Source organism: Trachinotus anak, unplaced genomic scaffold (assembly GCF_046630095.1).
Source record: "Trachinotus anak isolate AG129_WGS33_773 ecotype Australia unplaced genomic scaffold, CSIRO_AGI_Tana_v1 ptg000024l, whole genome shotgun sequence".
Lineage (NCBI taxonomy): Eukaryota > Metazoa > Chordata > Actinopteri > Carangiformes > Carangidae > Trachinotus > Trachinotus anak.
In genome coordinates, this window is record NW_027273875.1 from 12429941 (window position 1) to 12449195 (window position 19255).

The window sequence follows — 19255 nt, forward strand, 5'->3', positions numbered from 1 at the left end:
ACAAGTTCTTCTTTTTCTATGTGCAAGCTGTGAGACTGACTGCCCTCTGTAGACATGGTCGTAACGACTTGAGTGAAAATTAATTTTAAGGCAGGTAAATTAGAAAAGTGTCAGTCATGCGTTTTACTACCCGTTTGTTTACGTTTGTTACTTTTGACTGGACTTAAGCCTATAAACTTTACTACTGTGGTGTAGGCTCAATTAGACCACTTATTTTAGTTTGGTGTCTCGAAGAAAGATATTCACATCGTTCGCAGATTTTCACGTTTTCCTGTGTCTCTTGTTCTTTAATTCAGACGACTTGTATCTGAAAACTGAATAAAACCACGTGACTCCTGGCGCTGTAAAATGACAGACGTGTAGCCTATACAACCACTTTAAACAATGTAGGATTTATAAAACAAATGTGTACAGAGCAGGGATTAGGTAGGGTGAATTGGTTCAGGGAGGTGGCCTGTGTTATGTTGTTACCAAGTAACCAATCCCATAATGAGTGAGCATGGTCTAAGTTTGCAATGCCTAAGCCATGGGTGAGCTGGACCAGTAATGTCTAGCCAATGAAAATATTTTGTACCCTACTTCTTGCACTGTTTAAAATGTATTTTGTATCTCCAACAGTGAATCATCTCCTCACACAGAAGCTTTCCCAGTGATGTGAATAGTGGCCAATGACAGCCTTGGTAAGCACTGCATACAATTCTCCACTAGAGGTAGCAAGGCTCACAAGTGATTGTACATGTTTAAGAATTTCAAGGCACAACAACTACATGCCAAAGTGACAGCAAATGTGCATTTGGACACCAGAAAAGTATACTGTGGCCAAAAACCATCCAATATTCAGCATTATGCAGGAAAATACGTTTAACTTTTTTATTTGCTTTTTGTCACCTTTTTTTTATGTGTAAAAGTCAAATAATACATCATGGCAACATATATTAGATTATATATTACATTTAGGCAAATACATGTTGATGTATGCGTGTAAAACAGCAACTAAAATCAGATGGAAAATATTTAAAATACATGGGAATTGAGATCAATTTGTTTCTCTCTTTTAAGATTTAGAAAAATGGCACACTGCCCTTTTTTGTAGAGCAGGTTGAGAGCTGTTATTTCAATCCCTTCCCCTTGCTCAGGGCAAAGGTGGAATAGTGGAAGTTTAGTAAGTTTGTAAAGTTTACATTGTCAATAAACAATGGCAAAGGATTCTTGGAGAGATCTTTCATATCCTCTCTTCAATATCTTCAAAGTTTTCCCTTGAGGCTCCAGTTTTAGGATTCCACAATCTAAACCTGCTTCAAACCACAACTGCAGGAGGACACATACTGAACAACTTACAAACTATTCACAAAACCTTTTGTTTGCATTGTCACCATTTGTGATGTTTCCTGGTGTGTAATCATTGGCTTGTGTTTAAATAAAACACATGTTTTGTCAATAACCACATCTCTAAAATTCCTCCCAGCAAAGAGGGAATGGCCACTAGCTTGAACTGCATATAGTTTTTCTGCTACAATGATCAGGTGGGACTCAGCCAGTTTTACAGCTACATTTGTAAAGAAAAATAGCTCATGTGTTGCATCATTTATACTGTCAGCCCGAAACCAGACTTTTAATGAATAACTACATGATAAAGATCTTTACTGTCAGACTGCAGCATACCTTAGTTCAACATACACAAACAGTTGAAACTGCTGCTAGATGAGTTTCAAGATTTTCAAGAGTTTCAACCACGTGTGAACTCAGGAGCTCTTGGTCACACCTCACCTATTTCTGCACAGCCCCTCTCAAACCTCTCAGCCTTCCACAAAACCAACTCTGCTGTTCACACACAAAGCATTATTATTATTTTACTATTTTATTTCAGTTGAACATGTTGGAACATATTCCTTCAGACGTAATAGCTGTGTTTTGTGATCTTACAAACCAGGAAAATGGACTTTAGAGATGTCACTTAAAAGTTTTCCTGACTTGGTGACTGTCTTCAACTGAATTAAGGAATGAATGAAACACATCCCAATGATTAGTGTCAAAACTGATAATGAAGGCTGGTATAACATGGGTACTGTTGATATTCTTGCTTCTTGTTGTTCTTGTTGATATTCTTTCATTTCACATTTTACTGTATTCATGGTGAGCATGCTCAGGGATGAACCTGTGGAGTAAGGATTTAAGTACGAAAGTTTTTGTGAATAGAGGGATGGAGTAAACCAACAACAAACCACAGTTTGACCTTGTTATAAAATGTTTATTGATACAAATTGTAGTTTTTGAAAAATGTGTATCATAGCTTCTATAAATGACCATATGACATATTTCAATCAAGTACAGCCTTCACTATTTTAAATAATTTAAATGCTCATTCACTTCATACACCTGAGCTTAAATTCCACACATGTTGATTTGCAGAATATTCACAGTCATCAAGAACAGGTCCCCTGATACTCATATATAAAACATAGTCTAAAAATAAAGAATATATCTAATCTTGTAAAAGAATTACAACATGTTATCACAGAGTAGTACTAGTTTTTTTCCGTGCATCCATACCAAAATTGAATCACTGTTGTACATTGATTATTAGAAGTGTGTTATTTAATCACAGCTGGATGATGGTGATGGCTGACTCATACCAGACCCAGAAGCCTGGATAGACAGCTTCACTGAAAGAGGCCTTGAAGCGGTGGATGAGAGACATGGTGTCCCCTACAGTGTAGAAAGAGAGGGTACCCCCAGCGTGGTCGAGGAACACCCCTATACGGGAGGAATAGGGCACGTTGATGTCTATCTGGTCTTTGTTGTGGCGGGCTGAGTAGCTGGAATCAGAGCAGAAGAGGCTCCAAGACTTGCGGTTGTAGCCGATGCGGCAGCTGTCTCCATAGCCCGTTCTCTTGATGCCTTTGTAGGTGACGCCAATGGCCGCCCCCTCCCCACTCCAGTCAACCTCCCAGTAGTAGGTGCCTCCAGAGAGGGGCTCCTTACACAGGACCTGGGGCAGGGAATCAAACCTGGCTGGGTTGTCACTGTAGGATTGGGGGTCTCTCTTGAGGGCAGCTTTCCTGTTCCCTCGAGACAAGTAGAGCTGTCTGTAGGCTGTGTTCGAGTCCAGAGTGAGCTGACAAGCATCTAGGAAGAGACAAAAGATTGTGAACATTTACTTCACAAGAGTGAAGGGTTGAATGTAAATGAGGAAGATGGGCAAAGTCACTGTTTGCTACACATTCTCTCTCCCATATGGACCCCTCACCTTTGCACCCCCAGCTGCAAGGTTTTAGAGGTTAGTTGAATATAATTAGGATTTCTCCTTCTGTTAGACTTTTAACTAACTTCTGCAATATCAAGATTTGAAGGAAAGGAGTGAGACCCTCTGGCTGAACACACAGAAAACCCAGGTTTTAGATGTCACCTGCCTGCTGTCTGCAGGTCACAGCTGGTGGGACACCCGGTGGCCTCGGCTAGATCTGCCCGGCCTATTATCTGGAATGCCAGAGGTATCACACTTTTTGTGAGTTAGACCCCTAACAGAAGTCCATCTTTAAAAGAGCATCTTTAACTGTAAAGTGAGACCCATGACCTTTGAGCACCTTCTCCAGTGACCTTACAGACCAGGCCATTTTTCCCTAAACTTCACATAGCCTCCAAGATTAGATGCAACAATTCTTAGGATATGTAAAATGTACATGTCCTATTGAAAGTTTTATTTTACTTGTCATTTGGTTCTAATCTGACTGGTTAATAAACATCACCTTTTTATTGAAAACTTTAACTGCAACTCAAGTTAAAATCACAAAGCTGTGCAAGCGCTTGCTAATATATTTGTCATGAGTCAATCCCAATCTCAGTCAACACTGTAGGACGAACAGTGGCTACTAAAATCAGATGTGGTCAGCCACAGGGTCTGACAGAGAACCTCATCAGCATCTAATTTGCCTGATGCATTGAAATGAGCAGGGAGAGCAGTGAACTGTGTCACTGCAGAAAACAGCGTCAGAGAAGCCGAGACTCACATTTCAGGAAATCCTCCCTGTACTGAGGCTCCTGCACTGGTACAGACTTGTACATGGCAGCTTCATCGCCTGTGGAGGGAAATATATAGATCAGTTTAATGATATTATTTAGAATTAGTGATCACAGAAAATTCATCAACATTACTGCATAATACATGTGTTATCCCTTTGATTTTGTCAAGACTGATAATGACGGCTGGTATAATGTGGGTAGTGTTGATATTCTAATTGTATTAACTCAGATACTGTGACTGTTACAGTATTAGTGAAGTTTATCTGAACCATCCAAGACCATGCAACTTGATTTCTGCATTAGAGTTCATGTAAACTCGGTCAAAGTAAACATTTAACCATGTGGCAACTGATTGACCTCAGGCTGCCCTCTGATGAATATCATCCTCCAGCCCTGACCAAACATCAAACAGGAATGCACAAAGCCTAATGAGTACAAAGGAAACTGTAAATCTATTTGACTTTCCCCTGGTCAAATTAGGTTAAAATTTGAATTGGGGTCCTTATAATGTCTAAATACTGTAGCTATGCTGGTTTAGTGGATTAACTAGAATACAAGATTGTACAAGATTAGTTCTAACTGTACGAATATTATTACCACATTACTTTGTTGTCCATATAAAATCAGGAATAGGAAAGACATTTTTCTTGATTGACTGACTCACTTTTTATTGAACGTCTCTTTTTGGATTCATCCAGCTGACAGAAGGTCATTTTGTTAACTGCAAAATACAAAAAAGAATGATTGAGTTAATGGTAACAGTGATAATATGTTCAGAACATGTTCATAGTGATACCAGAGGACTTAGATAAACATCAAACCACCATTTTTGTATTTTTCTGTTATCTGAAACACACTCACCTGTCTTGGCTACCTTAACCAGCTCATCGTTGCTGAATTCATTCAAGTGCTGTTTCATCTCAGAGACGGCCTTAGTCACTGGGCCGAAGGTGAAGTAGGGGTTGACGGTCACTGTGGGCAGCTCCTCAGCCTCTGTCTGGGCTATCAGCATGTGGTAGCTCTAATGAAGAAATACAGCAAAGCATTGAGATAATCTTTGTTTTAAATTAGTCCACAGATGCTTTAAGTTTACACCAGACATCATATTATCAGTTAGTAGTTAACTGATGGGCATTTAGAGTTGTGCACTGAACAAAGGAAAGCTGGGAGATACAGCATGGGACTAGATGTTAAGTGGTGTAAGTCTGTTTATATAATAGACCAGGGTGAAATACCAAAGCATGATGGGTAGGCTCTAGCTCCCTGAACAGAATAAGTGGTTAGAAAATGGATGAAGGATGGTGGCACTATATCATATTGTTAATCTGGTACTATATCTAACTTAATGTTTAGTAGTTGTCCGTTTCATTTACCTGGATGAAGTGGATGTGGTCCTCAGTGCGGGACAGCTGGGTGATCTCGTTGTCCCTCCTCTTCAGGTCAGCGATCTCATGGCTCAGACGCTCCATGTGGCCCTCTGCGTTGTTGAGTGCCGCTCTCTTGTTGGAGGAGATGAGCTTAGCCATCTCTTGCTGCATCCTCTCAATGGAGCGCATCATGTCGCCAAACATCTTCTCACATTCCTGCAGCGCTCTCTGCGCCGAGTTCTGCACAGGAAACATGGAGGTATGCAATGAATAAGCTGAGTCACACTGATTTTACTGACACACTGAGGGAAGCTGTCATCACCCCTACATGAAGGAATGTTGTCTGTGTTGGTAGTTGATTTAACTTTCTATTCAATCTGTAGTGGTTAGTCTGGTCTTATCTGCATGATGGATGATGGCAGCACAAACCTTGAGTGAGTCCACTGCTTGTTTTAGTTCCTCCATCTGCTTGAGTCGGTCATGAATCTTCTCCTGGATCTCAGCCTGGGTGGCGCCCAGCCGTTGCTATGGAGAGAACAACAGAGAGTGTTGATGTTGATGACACCAATTAATTTACACTAAATCATTTTACTCAAGACTGTTTTAAATTTAAACCTTAGACTTTATAATGACAGTGTGCAGCTCAGCTCAAGTGAAAATCACACAATTGATTTTTTGCCTACGCAGACAGAAGCCTTATTCTCATTTGGGTGAGTCTCACAAAATACTAGAGCTTTGGTTTCTGGGCTTGTTTCATCTATTGTGAGCTGCTCTTTCCTGCATTACCTAACACTGTGTTGCTTGTGCAGTGAACCATGATCTTTACATGTGTCACCACTGATTCACAAATGACAAATGTTCGTGTACGTTAAACAATACTAGTCATGTTCAAAGCACGTTTTAGCAGTCTTATTCTTAGACAGTCAGAAAAACCTGTGTTGTCACTTTAAGTAAAATGTTACCGACCTGCTCCTCAGCCCTCTCCTGCTCAGCGGACACCATGTCGTGACCTTTGTGTTCTTTCACCGTACACAGCACACAGATGCACATCTGGTCAGTGCGACAGAACAGCTCCAGGCCCTTCTGATGCTGGGGACAGATCTGCCTGTCCAGGTGGCCGATTTCATCCACCAGCTTGTGCCTTTTAAAAGTGGCTGACTCAAAGTGAGGCTTAAGGTGCTTCTCGCAGTAGGAGGCCAGACACATCAGGCAGGTCTTGACGGCTTTGTGCTTCTTGCCAATGCAGATGTCACAACCTACATCCTGAGGTCCTGCGTAGTTGTAGTCAGGGGATGGGGGTGGAGGTGGGTAAGCTTCAGAGTTGCGTTGGATGGTGGAGTGCCGGGAGCCTCCCATGCGCCTAGGTGTGGGCCTCTTGTTGTAGGTGACCCTGCATTGTGGGCACTGGTACGAACCCGTGTGGTCAGCATGGTCCCAGTAGGTTTTCAGGCAAATGGAGCAGAAGCCATGTCCACATGGGATGGACACAGGATCCCGGAGGTATTCCTTACACAGGTGGCAGTTATCCTGGTCAGATGACATGAGGACTACTTGGTGCTGTTCCCTCTAATACAACGAAGATTCCTGTGAAGACAGTTAGTGACTTGTGTCAGCACAGTGGCAAAGTGATCCCGCAGGTACTACAGGTGCAAGTTATATAGAGTAAACAGAGAGGCTAAACTGGTTAAGCCGAAACCAGTAAAACAAGGGTGGGGCAAAGAAAGGACACAGTGAATGCCTCCATCTGTGACAGAATGTAAGGAGAATGAATGAAATGTTTGATTACAAGATACAAGGATTGGTCTTGTGAGCAAAACTGTACTTCCTCAAAGTTTTTTTATTATTTCATAGAAACACAAAAAGACAATATAGATAGGCCTTAAGGATTTTACACATTTCTGTGCAGGAAAGCGGTGACGAGCATTAAAAGTGACATTCAAAACAATATTTGTAGTATTTTCATCTTACAAATAAGTGAGTAAAAGAAAAAATCACACACATTCAAAAATCACAAGGCTTCTGTGAAACAATGTGATATGAAGAAACCACAGGTGAGTCACACTATACTGTCGAGTGTACTCTAATTGCTGAGTGTCATAGATTGCTCGGTGACAGACTGTTCCCTTTGGACGTGTGATGATACCCACTCAAGTCACAGTACAAACTGACCTTACTCTGAGGAGATTATTTTCTGCACTGTGACTAATAATAATCCAACTCCTTCTCTGGTGATCAGCTGTGATGTCTCATAGTGATGCCAAATTACCTGCTTTGTCGGCTTTGGTTAGATTCTGTTGGTTTGGGCTTCTTGAGCCAATTTGACCTTCACCTTACCTGTAACCAGTTAATTATCAACTCTTTTTACTTTGCATTTCATGACCACTGATTTCTTCTTAGGTCTGACAGGACACCTGCTGTTTATAGCCAACACTGAGATTCTCTTTGTTGTATAAGCTGAACTGTTACACTGTCCCAAATAAGAAAACTTACTCCACCAAGCTCCAACAATTATAAGAATGTTTCCTCTTCTGTGCTGAAAACCGTCCTCGGTGTATTTCATCTTACAGTGAACACACCTCCCAGCCAAGATGGAGTTTCAGGGCTGCTGAAACGGAGATAGGAATGCAACTACACTTGATAGCCCAGATAACAGGAGGGCCGAGAAAGCCTGCTTAAAAAGATTCCATTGTGTTAGAGCCAGCAGGGCCCCAGCAGTGCCAGGCATTATAGGGTCTGTTGTCCGTCAACAACAGTAACTCCAGCTGACATACAAGACTAAATGTAGCATCTTAATTGACAAAAATTTTCACTGACGGGGATCATACTCTTCAAGCGGTGAGACGTTAACCGAGAATTGTCTCAGGGAGGAAGATACAATGAAAACTTTGTGTAAACAGAAACATACATTGAAATGTCTTCAGTTGTAGATTTGTTTTCATGAAAAGATCCAAATTATTGATTTTTTTTATTTCAGATAATCAACATGACCCTAAAAAGACCTTGCACCATTGATCTTAATATTACATTAATATTACAAACCTGCAAGAATGATTTACATTAGGAATTCTTATTTATTTTCATTTGACTATCATTTAAATATGCATTGCACCTATTTGCATGTGAATTCAATGAGTCTGACCCAAGATCTCTATTGACATTGACAAATGCAACATTAATATCAGCCATAGGTGAAAATGGTTGCGTTGAGTTTCAGTGACTTGTATGCTCATGTAATTGAGAACCAAATTTATTTTCTCAATCAAAACAGCAACATTAAAAATAGTACTTCAACAGGCTTCTTAATGGACACTAAAATCTGGTCTTGATTCAAATAGGATTTTTTTTATTATTGTCTATTGTCTTGAGTTTTTTTTAACTTTATTCTATCAACCTGATTGGCCCTCTAACTCTGTTTTAGCCATGAGATGGACTCTGCTTCCATAAAACAAAAATATAAATTTTTTTAAAGAGAAGAAGAAAATTTAGGCCTACACATAGTGTATATACTCATCTTCTGCACTTACTGAAAATTTCAGTTCAGTTTCAAACTGACAGAAATGTGACAGCAAACACAATCAAATGAACATTTGTCAAGTGTTATTATTATTTTGAGGTTTCAGTTTGTCTGACTAATTTATTTGCCTATTTTGTACAGTGTGCCAGACCCACCGTCCAGCTTCTATATAAAACAAATATTTCCAACAAACTATGCACACACACAATATAATCAAACTAATTTGTATTTTATATTAAAATCTGCATATTGTTATCATGGGACCTTCAAAATATGGGCCCACTATTTTGGAATCAGTCCAGATTTGTATATGGACCTACACTCAATATTTGGAGTTTTTGCTCATCTACTGACTCAGGTTGTTGTGACAACAGCAATGCTTTCAAGTGGTGTGCAGTCTTTCATTCACATCTGACCTGTGTTGCAGGACTCTTAACCTTTGTGTGTCTACCAGCATCAACATTATGTCCACTTTTTTCCACTGACACGTTTGAATATTGTGTCTTCCTGTTTTTATTACTCACTCTCAGAGAAGTGGGTCCTTATTTCCTATGATGAAACAGCCATTTGTGTTCTCCTGCTCTCCCCCTGCAGAAAGCACACTCGCTGCACGTTAATGAAGGTTGACCTTTCACCTTGAACTTGGGCTCAGCTACAGATGACTGTGGAGTTTCTGTCTTCTTCATCAAAGAACACTGGGACTTGAAACAGACATGCTACTCTTGGGCAGATGTGTGTTATTAAATCTCATTAAAGCGCCTTGTTTCATAAACATTATCATGCTTCGTGGTGATTTTCCACATTTTTAAACAAATGTGCTCTGTTTAGTCATTTTCCTATCATGTGTTAGAAGCTCCCTCGGCGGCAGTCTTCTCCACTGACAGATAGTTAATCTGTAAGCACAGAGTTCCCCCTTTACTCCAGAGGAAGGAAGGAAAAAGTGGCTTATCTGAAACCTGACCAAATATGGAGAGGTGAAACTACCATGTGTATGAACTAGGTCAAGATATGAATTGAAGGTGGAGATGTAGTTTTTACAACCTTAAATGAACACATATCTTTCTCCTACATGATTCTGGATACAGCAGGAAATGCAAAGTACACGAGAAAGCTTTTGTTTCAAACAAAAGTTCCTTTACAGTTGGGATTTTCAAAGTAATCCTGAGCAACAGACTGTAAATGAGGCAGTAGTTTTGGTGGAAACCAGGGGATGAGGCCTAATTGAAATGCTAATGAGAGGCTGTGATGTCAGCAGATACTTCATGTTGCAGAGGTCTCCTCAGAAATGTTTTTCCCCCATTAGCAGGTTTTAAATAACACTGTGTTAGGTGATGAAAGGAAAAGAATGAAAAAAAAAAAGAATCATAACAGGTAATGAAGCAAGCACACAAATATCTAAAACACCCGCTGCAACAACACACCTGGAGCTGGCAGGAATGTTGCATTTGTGCATGCATACGTGTGCATGTGTGTTTCCGTTTTGTGTCCCAGCCAAGACATTTTCTTTCTGCTGCACAAACAGATGCATACCTACAGTTACAAATTGACTTGTACAAGTGATCAGACTGGTTTGACTGGTCATAATGTAAACACTACAACTCTGAGCACTACCTGCTCTTGGACAAACCACCTACAGCAAGTTACACTTTTTTAGTGATAAAAGACGCAAACAGGGATGTTTGAAATCACTCAGAAACTCTGCTCAGCCTCAGACTATCTCTGTTTGTTTATTGGGTGGTCCCTTAAATTCCTACAGTACCTTAGGCCACATTGATGTTTGTCGGACTATAACCGGTTTAAGACAATGGCGATTCTGTCTGACAACAATAGGTGGAAATACAGCTGCCGAGAAGTGTGTGCGCATTACATCCACAGATGAGCCACATGAGAAATTAAAGAAGAAAGGAAGCTGCAGGGAAAATGGAAGCGTGCTCTTGTACATTAGTTTTCACTTCTTTTGCCTTTTACATTTCATTCATCCTCTTTCTTTCAGTCTGTTTTCTCTCTCTCTCTCTCTCTCTCTCTCCCACTCTCTTTCCCTTTCTCTCTCTCCTCTCCTGTCTGCCCGCCCTCTCTCTCTCTCTCTCTCTCCCTCTCCCTCCTTGCTCAACCTGCTTATCTAAACTGGGCAGGGCTCGATATACTCACAGCACAGGGGGAGGGCCTTGTCTGCTTTCAATCAATAACCTCTGGAACTCAGAAATACAAGTAGGTCCTGTCTCTGGCAGGCTGTACCAAACTCTTGAGGGCGGGCTCCCGGGCACAGTCGACGAAATCTCTATCTGCTTCTGGCATTCTCTCTGTCTGTTTCCACAGGTCTGAGTGTGTTTTGAGTCCATCACAATGGCTGATCACACTTCTCCAGATTACTTCAGCTGCTCCCTGTGTCTGAACCTTCTGAGGGATCCTGTGGCTATACCCTGTGGCCACAGTTTCTGTATGGACTGCATCAGTGGCTACTGGAACGAGGCTGACTACACAGGGATTTACATTTGTCCCCAGTGTAAGATCACATTCACCCAGAGGCCTGTGCTGCGGCCCAACGCCACTCTGAGCATGGTGGCTGAGAAGATCAAGAAGAGCGGTCTGAACCTCAACCTCAACATGTCCCAGGGGAACGTCTACGCCGGACCAAGTGATGTCCCCTGTGACTTCTGTACTGGAAAGAAATTAAAGGCTGTGAAGTCCTGTCTGAACTGTCTGGCGTCCTACTGCGAGAAGCACCTGAAGCCTCACTATGAATCAGCCACATTCAAGCGGCACAAGCTGGTGGATGAACTAGGAAACCTGGACAGGAAAATCTGCCCACAGCACCAGAAGTCCTTGGAGCTCTTCTGTCGAACAGACCAGATGTGTATCTGCGCTATCTGCACAGTCAGTGAACACAGGGGCCATGACATTGTCTCTGCTGAGGCAGAGAGGGGTGAGAAACAGGTAAGAAATCCTCCTATCTCTGTTCATGACTTCTTTTAATATATTAAATACTGTAAGGCACAGGAGTAGTACTTTGCACTGGTTAGAAAAATCACTTTCAATCAGCTTCGCCGAGAATGACAGTGTGACTTGATGTCGGAGTTGGAGTAACTTGAGTTTAAGCAAACAGGGTGTTTTGCCAAACTCCTGTCCCTGCACTACAACTGGTGGTTGGACTTTGACCCATTTCGCCTGTGCTATCAGCGAGCCTGGCAGGCATTCACCGCCAAAACAAATCCAGCTCTCTGATTAGCTGTGTGTGGAGGCTGGGGGAGTGTCTTATAGTTATCGCCCCTGAAAGCTGCTTTTGAGAGAATGTGGTGTTCCAGCTGTGGGATAGATACACAGAAACTGCAGGCTTCCTCCTGCTGCACCGGTTCCCACCTGTGGGAGTGGGTCTGTAATGAAACTGGAATGTCAGGGAGTCATGGCCTTCCACACCTCGTGAGTAACCAGTCACAATGTTGCAAACCATGGCAATGCACATTCAAATGACGCACCGGCCAGGCTGCCTGTAAAACTGTAGATAACAATGTCAGCAGACACTGTAGTGTAAATCTGTTGAGTGTAATTATAGTTGTTGGACATGAATAGTTCAGGAGGAGTGTTTTTATGGCAGCCATGAATATAGGCTAAAGGATTTTCAGGGCATGATGAAGTAATAATTCATCCTACTGTTTTCTTTACAACAGCCTGGTTTCTCTCATCCAAAGATTTACAACCTTATTCTCACACACCTCACACCATCTCCCACTCTCTCCCCTCCCCCCTCTCATGCCCCCCCCCCCCCCCCCCCCCCCCCCCAGATTCCCCACATTCCTCAAGCTTATCTTGAAGAATGGCCTGGTGGGCTTGAGTAAAAGCTGAATTAGAAACCCTCTATTCTGCATGTCAGTGCTGTGTGCACCTTGAAACATCTCTTTAAAAGTCAGGCAGCGGTAGATTCACATTCCTGACATGGCCTGAATTCCATTACAGATTTTTCTCCCCCTCTCCCTCTGAGATAAAAGCTGGCCGTATTAAGAAGATTCTTTGAATAGGGTTTATTAGACATGCCAAAGGGCCTCTCCAGATATCCCTTGATGAGAAAGAATGTTTGTACCGAGCCAACAAATATGGGGTTTTATATCTCGTACAATAAATCAGCATCTTCTTAATCTCATTTAATGCAGCTTTATGATCAAAAATTGTGAAACAGCACGATAAATTAAAAGAAGCAAGCTCCACTTGGCATGGGAGTGCATGTAAGAAAACATGGGAAATAGATGGCGGTAATACTCCTGTTCTCTGCAGAAACTGTTGGGAGTCTCCCAAGCTGAGATTAGACAAAAATGCCAGGAGAGGGTGAAGGAGCTGGATGAACTGAAGACTGCAGTGGATTCACTGAAGGTGAGGACACTATGTTGATAATAAAGTGTCTTTCTACCAAGCAGACACCTCTGATTACAGCAGAAACGCCAAACATCACTATAAAATGTCTGTCCAGAATTCGGCCCAGAGAGCCATGGTGGAGAGCCAGAAGATGTTTGAGGACATGATCCGCTCCATTGAGAGGATGAGGTCAGAGGTGACCAAGCTGATTGGTATCAACGAGAAGGCTGCTTTCAACCAGGCCGAGGCTTTGATCGAGCGACTGGAACAAGAGATTGACGAATTGAAGAAAAAGGAGTCAGGGCTCAAGCAGCTTTACAGCACTGAGGACCACATCCACTTTCTGCAGGTAAGATACAGATTTAGAACGACTTTTCAAGAAGAAATACACCTGGAGTTGTCATTTAATGGTGCTACAATAGTTTTTGTCACTTTGCCTTTTAATTCTGATTTAGGGTGAATATCAGTCAGTGTCTCACACCGAAATAATCAGCACATGTACAGTAGGTGTGGCCTTTCATGAGAGATATTGTGACTTAACGGGTTGTACATGATGACACTATAAAAACCAAAGTCCTTTCTAAACAAACTAATGAAGAGGCATCAGTAGCATTGCTTTGATATATTATTCACAATATTATAAATGTCAGCATCTGACTGTCTGGATCTCCTTTTTAGTAAAAAAAAAAAAAAAAAAAAAAGCTCTAAAATGAACTTCCATGTGGATTTTAATGTAAAAATTTTTGGCATTTTGGCAAAACCATGTTTGACACTACTTGGTCAACAAATTTCTTTTCCCTCCCTTCCCTTCCTAGTTCATGTTGATGTATATTCACACTCATCACATGCTTTTCTTTTCCCGTCAGAACTTCAACTACCTCTGCACTCCCACTGACGACGGTTTCATACCCAGAGTGACAGTGAACCCTGACTTTTCCTTCGGGGCTGTGAGGAAAGCTGTGGCTGAGATCAAGGAGCGTCTTGAGGAGTTTGGCAGAGAGGAACTGCTGAAGATCTCCAAATCAGGTCTGACCTTAGCAGCAGGAACATCACACCAAAACAAACCCCACCAAAAACCTCGGTTTGCTAATTATGAATGTGTTATGCCTTGCAGTGAATGAGGTACCAGTCTACACGACAGAGAGTCGAACATTGGACAGAAGGAGCAGAGGTGAGCACTATCACTACCTATAGTAATATCAGACTGTAGGAGGTTAATTATTACCTGTGTCGATAGTGCAGGTGCCGTGAGGTGTTGGACGTAAAGCACAAAGCATTTGCATCATAGATTCCTCAGTAACAAACCCTGCAAAAACACACAGACAAAAGAACTGAAGGCATGTGTGTGGGTGTACGGAGTTCGCACTGACCTAACACAATGTTTCTTCATCTGCAGGGAAAGAAATGATTGTGAACAACTCTCCTCCTCCAGAGCCAAAGAGCAGAGCAGATTTTGTGAAATGTAAGTTATCTGGTGTATTTACAAGAAATGTGATTTTCAGCCCTAACACAATTCTTTTGCCAAATAAAATGTTCTGATTCTTCTTCCCCTAGGCTTCTGCCAGCTGAAATTAGACCCCAGCACAGCCTACAAGGAGCTGTTCATCTCTGAAAACAGCAGAAAAGTCATCCGCACCAGGGACCTGCAGCCCTATGGAGACAACCCAGAGCGGTTTGACAGCTTTGCCCAGGTGCTGTGCCGGGAGTCCCTCTCTGGAGGCCGCTTCTACTGGGAGATCGAGTGGAGCGGGGAGTTCTCCATCGGAGTGGCCTACAAGAGCATCAGCCGAAAGGGCAAAGGCTCACTGTGCCTCCTGGGCTACAACGACAAATCCTGGAGTCTCCTCTGTTCTGACACAGGTTACTCTGCCTGGCACAACCGGGTGGACAAAGCTGTCAGTGGCCCCCACTCCCCAAGGATAGGTGTATACCTAGACCACACTGCAGGTGTGCTGGCGTTTTACAGCATAAGCAACAACATGACCCTCCTGCATAGGTTTGAGACCACATTTGTTGAGCCCCTCTATCCAGGCTTTGGAGTTGGAACCTCAGTCAAGATCTGCAATATCAAGTGATCATCAATATCTCAGCTCTCGTTTGTCTGAAAATATTTTGCATTTGTTTCTAATATTACACAGCAATGCTTTTGGAATATATATTTTTGAAACTGTACCAAACCACGTAAATTAAGTTGTTTTTGTTCTGTTTTTTTGTTGTTGTTTTTTTTTTGTTTTTTTTAGAAAAAAGTTACTTCCAAATGTGTATATACTTTTTTAACCCTACAAATCACATACTTTGTTTTGCATTCTGCTGTCAAATCGCATTTTCATGATAGTTTTAAGATCTTACTTAAATACATAATTACTGCATAATCACACAAGTACAATATGAAGAAAAGTATTATCCCTTTTAGCATCTGATAATAATGGCAGGATAATTTTTTAACATGTCCATATGTAATAAATGCCAGGCCCAACAAGCTAAACCTGTAAACATTATATATTCCCGCAGGTATTATAATAATATTACATTTACTAACAATTATTACTTCATTAAGTGTATGACATATTTTCATTCATAATGAATGTACCCTGAAATAACCTGAGGTACATTTTCTCGTGATGGGTCCTTAGACTGTTGGCCAATATTAACGCATAATGAATGTAAAATATATTACAATCTTGTATAAGAATTACAGTAACATTCATGTTGGTGCATTAACAGGCCTTATCATGGCATGTCATTTCATTTTGCCACATTTTGATATTATCTTTTGTCATATCAGTTGCTGGAAGTCCTTACAGTTTTTTTTCACTTGAACTAACCCTTATTTAATTTTGTGTATGTTTACTTATATAATGGCCAAACAGAGTATAACTGTTATCCAGAAAAGACTTGTTTTGTAACAAAATTATTCATCGATAGTTCAAAATAAAGAGCTAAATGAATGAAGAGATTGTTGTTTTGGAGATTATTTGTTTATCTGTTTTTAGAACATTAGGACTGGCTTAACCAAATGGTTATAGCTGTATTGGTAAATGAAGTGTCTTATTTAAATAGAAATAATAATTCATGTTTGATATCATATAATTAAATTCTTTATTTATAGTTTTTATTTATTTAACTGGTATCACATGCAACTGTGAATCTGCAATCCACCTGCTCTGAAATAAATAGGAGTGCTTGCACCATTTGAACACTGACGAAACCCATGGCTCCCTCTGTTGGTTGATTAGGGGAACTGAAATGAAATAAAAATTTATTGGCCTCTGTGACTAACAACACTGTTTTGTTTTGTTCTGATTGAAGCTTTAATTGTGCATCGTCAAAGTATGACATTGGGCTTAGATACATTTAAATGAGATGCTGCTTTCTGCACAGATCTACCGCCAGCAATAAGTTATAGTTTATACACTGTACTGTTATACTTGCAGCTCATATACGCTAACTTATGTCTAAAAGCAGCTCGCTGTGTATATTTATCTTTGGGTATGAAAATTAGGGTTGCTTTTTTACTGCAAAAACACGATCTAGAGAAATGAAATCATTTAGGAAAACACCGGCTAGTGAGCATATTTCCCACAGGAATGTAGTTAAATTTCTTGATGTGCACACTAATCCATTAAGTTATCGTTTTGACAGACTGAGTTCGTCTAATGACGATCACACTATTAACCTACAGGCCTTTTCACAACAGAGATTTTAACTTGTCTGAGCAGAAAAGGCACAGCTTTTGCTTATAACATTAATGATGGCTCTGACAGTTGAGCTGCATGCACAGCACCAAGGCACTGAAACCGAAGCAGCTAAACAGAATCCAGTCATTATTTCATCATTTACACCTGTGCTTTTCCTACTGCAACATGTCAGAAGTCCCTGTTAAAATGCTCCACTGAGTATGAACTACCTTCATCATTGTTATTTCTTGAGCTGTATACTGCCATGTGTCAAGTGCATGCTATATGAAAATGAAAGTCTGTATTAAACCTGCAGGTAATATATAACCAAGCACAACAATCCATTACACAGAGAAAGCAAAGAGTCAGAAAACAACGATCTAGTCTTTTTAACAATAGACATCTGTTTATTGGTTCCCACGATTCTTGAAGGAGGTTGAGCATACAACGCTCAAGAGAAAAAAAAAAAGCATGACAGTCCAAAATTCAGACATCATAGCCAATGAGGCCTCCTTTGCCAATGCACTCTCCAATGTAGAACCACATCAACACTTCAGTGGCCACCAGTCCATTCCTGAGAGCATCCTGCAGGGAAAGAAAAAAATCTATTTGATTAGCCTCTGGAGAGTTGTATCAAGCAAAATGTGGTTTTAGCCACTGATGACAATATCATTGTCATTATTTTCCTTGTGGATTGATTTAATTATGTTTTTATTTTGAACACATAGACTCTAATAATCAAAAGAATAATACTGAATAATACTGTTTTTAAAGGTTTTTTTTTTTAATCATGTAATGATTTAACACTTTCTTTGTCAGAGATTTTAAAACATTCATTTAGTCCCTGTTATTTTTCAGTGTCACAAGCATCACAAAAAGAAAAACTCTTCACTGATATTGCAGTGTGGTGGCAGCACTGGATCTCATACAACTTTGGTAAATAAAGCTAAAACTATTTGCAGTTAGACTGTACTTGGGATATGCAAGTAATATGGTTTGCTATCCAAGTGATTTTTTCTGCACCTTTACGATGAAGGACATTTACAATTGAAGAAAACAGTGCTGGTCAACAAACTGTTTAGTGCTAAGCAGTTTATTATGGCAGTCACACCTTCACGGTAACACAGCATGGAAACACAAGGTGTTTCCCTGATGTGACATTAGAAAGTATCCACTTTTTAATTCAAATGTACTCCACAGCCTACAACTACTGCAACCTAGTGTTGTGTCAGATCTAGGAGAAAGACCTCTTGAAAATCTGTTCTAAAATCAACAGATACCATTTACATTTTTTGAGATCTCTGATGATGTGCCATGTCATTATGGGTTTTCATAACAAACACGATATATTTTGAATCAGTCATTGGAGACTGGCAAAGAGTTGATGTCAGATTCTAAAATCTGACATCTGAATGTATGTGTACAAAAAATAGATGCTTTCCAATGCATGCATGTATGTATACTGTACACACACCACACCAGTGTCTGCCTAGCAGAAACACACGCACCTTCACTGTGGTTTGACCGAGACGTCCTGTCTGGAACCCCTTGATGAGGTTTGTGGCTCCCTCGATGGCCTTGGGAATCTCGGCAGGAGTAGGGGGGACAAGTTCAACACGGGCATAGTGCCAGAAGGTTGCTAGCCGAGGTTTGGAGTAGGTGACAGCGGCTAGGAGATAAAAAAAAAAAAATACCACAATTACTGCACGCCTCTGGTTACACTTTGCTTTACTGCTCCAAAAGATAGCTTTAAGCTGCAGCAGAGCTCTCTATGTGCTTACTGTTAGCATTGGCTACTTAGCTAAATGGCTAATGTTCATTGACTGTAAACAATACAAGTCACTCGTGCCAGCTAGCCGCACAGCAATTTAGTCCGATAAGCTTGAATCAGCATGAAATGTGAATAAAGTATTTTCTACTCCAGAAAGCATTAGCTAACGTAACGTCCACTTCATTCAGTTGATGCCTGGGTCACGGTGCAACTGACTGACAGCGACGGCCCGGCCATGTATTGTCAATAAAGATTACACTACCTACGATTCAGCTCGCAATTATTGGACACATTATATAATACTGTAATTACACCTCAAACTGACTTACCGCCGACCAGCGTAGGTACTTTAGCTACCAGTTTCTGCACTGCCTGTGCCATGTTTAAGTGTTTGCCGATGCTAACCGCTCCCCCTGTTCCTGCTAGCCGACTGAATGTCACCTCCAGTAGAAGGACCCGCGTCTACGGCTGACCACACAAGTGCCTGTACAGAAATAGTCCGCAAGGTAAAACCTCCCTGTACAGTTATGGTTTACATTATAAAATGTCATGTTTAAGTGGG

At 41.0% G+C, this 19255-nt stretch overlaps 3 protein-coding genes and 1 long non-coding RNA gene across 5 annotated transcripts; 2 read left to right on the forward strand and 2 right to left on the reverse strand.

Annotated features, from left to right (window-relative positions):
* Positions 1-4: 4 nt before the first annotated feature.
* LOC139607833 (uncharacterized) lies at positions 5-9630 on the forward strand. Its single transcript, XR_011684902.1, has 3 exons — positions 5-90; positions 619-680; positions 9496-9630. It is a non-coding gene; the product is annotated as an uncharacterized lncRNA (long non-coding RNA).
* ftr83 (finTRIM family, member 83) lies at positions 2228-7029 on the reverse strand. 2 transcript variants are annotated; one of them, XM_071461071.1, is made up of 8 exons: positions 6354-7029; positions 5817-5912; positions 5394-5627; positions 4882-5041; positions 4685-4741; positions 4008-4076; positions 3411-3477; positions 2228-3126 (listed from the first exon to the last, which is right to left on the reverse strand). In XM_071461071.1, exons 1-7 carry the CDS (start codon positions 6927-6929, stop codon positions 3425-3427), a joined length of 1245 nt encoding a protein of 414 aa, XP_071317172.1. In that variant the 5' UTR covers positions 6930-7029; the 3' UTR covers positions 2228-3126; positions 3411-3424. The 2 variants fall into 2 exon arrangements, with proteins under 2 accessions (XP_071317172.1, XP_071317171.1); XM_071461070.1 differs by lacking the exon at positions 3411-3477.
* Positions 9631-11107: 1477 nt separating the features above from the next.
* On the forward strand, positions 11108-16199 carry ftr82 (finTRIM family, member 82). The gene is made up of 7 exons (XM_071460838.1): positions 11108-11835; positions 13168-13263; positions 13361-13594; positions 14112-14271; positions 14360-14416; positions 14642-14707; positions 14800-16199. The coding sequence occupies exons 1-7, from the start codon at positions 11245-11247 to the stop codon at positions 15318-15320; spliced, it is 1725 nt and encodes a 574-aa protein (XP_071316939.1). The 5' UTR covers positions 11108-11244; the 3' UTR covers positions 15321-16199.
* Positions 16200-17303: 1104 nt separating this feature from the next.
* On the reverse strand, positions 17304-19183 carry atp5l (ATP synthase, H+ transporting, mitochondrial F0 complex, subunit g). Its single transcript, XM_071460839.1, has 3 exons — positions 19023-19183; positions 18431-18591; positions 17304-17507 (listed from the first exon to the last, which is right to left on the reverse strand). The coding sequence occupies exons 1-3, from the start codon at positions 19072-19074 to the stop codon at positions 17409-17411; spliced, it is 312 nt and encodes a 103-aa protein (XP_071316940.1). The 5' UTR covers positions 19075-19183; the 3' UTR covers positions 17304-17408.
* Between the last annotated feature and the right edge of the window lie 72 nt (positions 19184-19255).